We start from the raw sequence: 4,663 nt of genomic DNA on the forward strand, positions 1-4,663 counted from the left end.
CCGTGTATTCAAATTTTCTTTGATGTTTAATCAAACATTCATAATCCAATATTTGAATTTTGTGCTTTGATAAGATAACTAGAATGGTTAGGAAGAAAAAAAAAAGGTAGAATTGTAGTTAATATGAGGTTAAAAAGAGGTTGAATATCTGTACTGCTAAAGCTATAAAAAAAATGTCTGCTCGCATTTTTTTTTTTTTTTTAAATAAGACATTGAAAGAGGTTTGATAAAATACATAATAATTCAATTTAAACAGAGAAATTTATTGAGAGAAATAAAATCTTATTCATAGAATTCAAGATGAAAAACGAATATGTAAAGGCATATGATTGTAAAACGAAATACTAAAAATTTGAAAGTACTAAAATATAAGATAAAATCAAGGCAAAAAGTAAAAATAGTTGCAACAGTCTTAAACGACAATATTTAAAGATAAATTGCTGCGTTCGTATATTAAAAGGCATTAAGAAATAAAAGAAAGCAGGTGTGAATATATCTGACAAAAAAAAAAAAAAAAACTGCCATATGGGGAAAACTGAGACTGATACATATTTGATTAAACAGTAAAACAGGCTTATCATTTCAACGGGTAAAGGTATTGTTATAAACTAGTATGCTTAAATCTATTTTTAAAAAATTGATTAAAATTAGAGAAACTGTCATACAAAATTAAAATTTATGTCACTCAAAAACTATTTTTTAAAATCTTAATTAGATGACAAAAAAAAATCGTGCAAATAATGTGTTCCAAAATTATGGCTAAAAATATTAAGATCTTTTTTATTACACTTCTCTTACATAAGAGTAAAAACTTTTTAAAGCTCATTTAATACGTTTAGGTGTTAAGGAAGACGTGTGCTAAATTTTATTTGAATCTGTCAAGAAGTGGGGAATCTAATAAGATGCAAACATACAAGAGGATATTTAATTTTATACATAGATATGAAATCAAATAAAGTTTAAAAAACATATATTTTCATAAATCTCAATTTTTTAAAAGATTTTATTTCAAAATTTTTCATTATTGATTAAAAAAAGAAAAAAGAGAAATATTCTTTTTCGATTTGAAATCAGCTTTATGAAATGTATCTTTTATGCAAGGAGTAAGAAAACATAAAATAGCTGACTGATTTCTGTTAAAAGAAGAATAATTCCAAAAGCTAATCTAGCTTTAAATTAATAATATAAATTGCTTAAAAATTTACAAGTGATAATCGATCATTTGTTGTAATATTAGTACCACTACATTTACTACAAACTGAAATATTCTAGTATAACTTTAGAAAAAAAGGGGGGGTTCCTTTGGTGTCGCATTAATTAAAAAGAGCCAAACTTGCGCTGCAAGGAGAAATGTGGTAACCTTGCTTTGCGTCTCCCCAACCAGCAGACCAAGGGGAGAATATTCGTTTCTTTGTCTGCCTTTCACACTGCGCATGGCTGCAGCTGCGGTTAGTTCTCAAAAGGCTATGGTTACCGGCAGAATTTTAGATCATTGTTTGAGTTCGCAACGAAGTAGCTGCTTTCTTACAGAAAAGAAAGGGCGTGCTAAGGTGTCATCATATTTCACAAGAAGTGTTTTACGTGAGTCGTTTCCTTTCAATTCAATTATTTCACGTGCGGTTTTTCAATTCTAATACAGAACTAATGATGCATTTTAAAGACTTCCGACTTTATAAATGATTGCTAAAAAATGTTAAGAAATCTTCCAAAATCGGAAAATATGATTTTTTTTTCCGATGTTTTCTTTTTTCAGAAGAATGTTCTAACTTCGATTTTGGAATTAAATTTATTCAGTGAGGGTTAAAAAAATAGATATGGTATAAAGACAGATATATCCAAAGCTTTTGAGATACAGATTATTATAGAGCATTTTCATACTTTTTGAGCGTTGAAAATATTGCTGGAATGACACGCTAAAATTGAATAAAACCCACAGTTGGTTAACTAAATTACTTATCCATATGAGACTTGCGGGAAAAAGAGTGACTAATGCTGGAATTGCAAGACAGCATTAGTCATTCATATTTTAATGCTATTGGACATTTCATATTTTAATGCTATTGGACATTTCATATTTTAATGCTATTGGACATTTCATATTTTAATGCTATTGTAAAAACAAAAGAATTATTAAGACAAGTTATCAAAATTCTTCAAAAATAAAAAAAATTGATGAAATTTCATGTATCCAATGCATGCAGTTAAGCAACAGTCTAAAACGAATACCACTGAATCATTCTCTAACTAATTTGAAAGAAACAGATGCTATATCGGAAGAAAATTTTAATATTAAAGGTAATTTAAACCCCCATCACACTAAAAGGAATATCACTTGCGACTTTTGCGGAAAAGCTTTCAGTCAAGAAAAGTATTTAAAATCACATTTTGATACTTATACACAAAATAAACTTCATGATAATGATGGCTGCAATAAAGCATTCAGCGACACAAATTCTGGGACGCCACATTTACAAAGGCATACTGAAGAAAAACTTTTCTATTGTGTAATCAATCTACACTACAGCTATAACTGATAAGTTAACATCACACTTAGGCCGTCATACAAAAGAAAAGCGCCTTGTTTGTGATATGTGTGATAAGGCATTTAAGGACGGAAGTGATTTAAATAGACATTTACTTATTCACACACACAAAAAAAAAAACCTCGTTCTTGTGAAGTCTGTGGGAAAGCGCTTTGCTTGTGATATGTGTGATACGGCATTTAAGGACGGAAGTGATTTAAATAGACATTTACTTATTCACACGCAAAAAAAAGCCTCGTTCTTGTGAAGTCTGTGGGAAAGCGCTTTGCTTGTGATATGTGTGATAAGGCATTTAAGGACGAAAGTGATTTAAATAGACATTTACTTATTCACACACAAAAAAAAGCCTCGTTCTTGTGAAGTCTGTGGGAAAGCGTTTTGCTTGTGATATGTGTGATAAGGCATTTAAGGACGAAAGTGATTGAAATAGACATTTACTTATTCACACAAAAAAAAAAGCCTCGTTCTTGTGAAGTCTGTGGGAAAGCGCTTTGCTTGTGATATGTGTGATAAGGCATTTAAGGACGAAAGTGATTTAAATAGACATTTACTTATTCACGCAAAAGAAAAGCCTCGTTCTTGTGAAGTCTGTGGTAAAGAATTTACCCAGCGAAGTATATTATCACACTTACGTATTCACACAAAAGAAAAACCCTTTGTCTGCGAAGTCTGCGGGAAAGCTTTTAACAGAAACACCAATTTAAAACGCCATGTACGCACTCATGCAAAAGAAAGGCCTTATGTTTGCGAAGTCTGTGGCAAACCATACAACCACATAAGTGATTTAAAAAGCCACTTACGTGTTCACGCACAAGACAAACCTTATCCTTGCGATGCCTGCAATAAAGCATTCTACAACGGAAAAGATTTAAGAAGGCATTCACTCATTCACACCAATGAAAGACCTCATCCATGTGAAGTCTGCGACAAGGCCTTCAGGGACAGTAGTGCTTTAAAAAAACATTTACGCATCCATACGAATGAAAAGCCTTATGCTTGCGAAGTATGCTGTCAAACATTTAGTAGAAACAGCATTTTGAAACGTCATTTATGCACTCACACGAACGAAAAACCTTATGTTTGCGAAGTCTGCGAAAAAGGGTTCCTGGACAAAGGGGATTTAAAAAGACATGAGTTTACTCATACAAAAGAGAAACCTCACAAATGTGATATTTGTGGCAAATCTTATGTGCGTAAAGTTAGTTTAAATAGGCATCTGTCAATTCATAAGGAATAAGTAGGTGCCTGACAAAAAATACATACAAACAAATATGTGTGAATCTCAGTTAAAAATCAGTATTTATCCTTGCCAGGCAAATACTGTTAGAATATGCCTAACAGTTTTACAAAACATGACTGCTCAGTGACGTAGCAGACATCGGAACAAAATATTGGTATGTTTAAATCATTTTTCGAAAGGAAGTATTAAGATGGAGCGAAAAAAAATAAGGCCCTCTGATTAAAAACTGGGGGCGAAAAATTATATTACGCATCAAGCGTTTATTATCCTCGCTACGCCTCTTGAACAGTTAGTCAAAAATTAATTATTTTCGAACTATAGACATTATGATAAAAACTAACGATAAATTAATAATAAATAATATTTTTAATGTTCCATGATGTTAGACTTCATCAATTTCAGTGTTAATGGATTGACTAATGTATTTTTAAGTCTCCATGTGGAATAAGAACTGATGTTCAAAAGTCTCTGTATTTACATACAAAATAAGACTTTTTAGTATAAATGTGACAACACTCTGAGTGGGTGTTTTTCTTTAAGTGCATGTTCACATCTTTTTAGTTTTTAATATTTTTAAGTGCTTATTTGTTCAAATGAAGATCTGAAATATGAAATGTGGTCAGAATTTCATTTATACAATAGACAAGAATGACAAAGTACGAACTTATGTATTCTAGCCTCGTATTATACTTCCATTATAAATAATTAATTGTGTACCTTTTACTCCTTGAACTCCACCGTTGAGGAGAAATGTTCACATTCGTTTTGGAAACTGAAATGAAAATGAATGAAAGTCTGTTGCTATTACAAAAGATCTGTCCATTCAAATATGTCTTAAAACTGTCATTTTATACTTTGATGTCTTTCAAATAGAATTTAA

At 31.0% G+C, this 4,663-nt stretch overlaps 1 protein-coding gene across 1 annotated transcript; it reads left to right on the top strand.

The window, feature by feature from the left end:
- The first annotated feature begins 1,443 nt into the window (after positions 1–1,443).
- LOC129989437 (zinc finger protein 596-like) lies at positions 1,444–4,179 on the top strand. Its single transcript, XM_056097980.1, has one exon. The coding sequence runs from the start codon at positions 3,046–3,048 to the stop codon at positions 3,778–3,780; it is 735 nt and encodes a 244-aa protein (XP_055953955.1). The 5' UTR covers positions 1,444–3,045; the 3' UTR covers positions 3,781–4,179.
- The last annotated feature ends 484 nt before the right edge of the window (positions 4,180–4,663 follow it).

This window comes from Argiope bruennichi, chromosome 10, assembly GCF_947563725.1.
Source record: "Argiope bruennichi chromosome 10, qqArgBrue1.1, whole genome shotgun sequence".
NCBI lineage: Eukaryota > Metazoa > Arthropoda > Arachnida > Araneae > Araneidae > Argiope > Argiope bruennichi.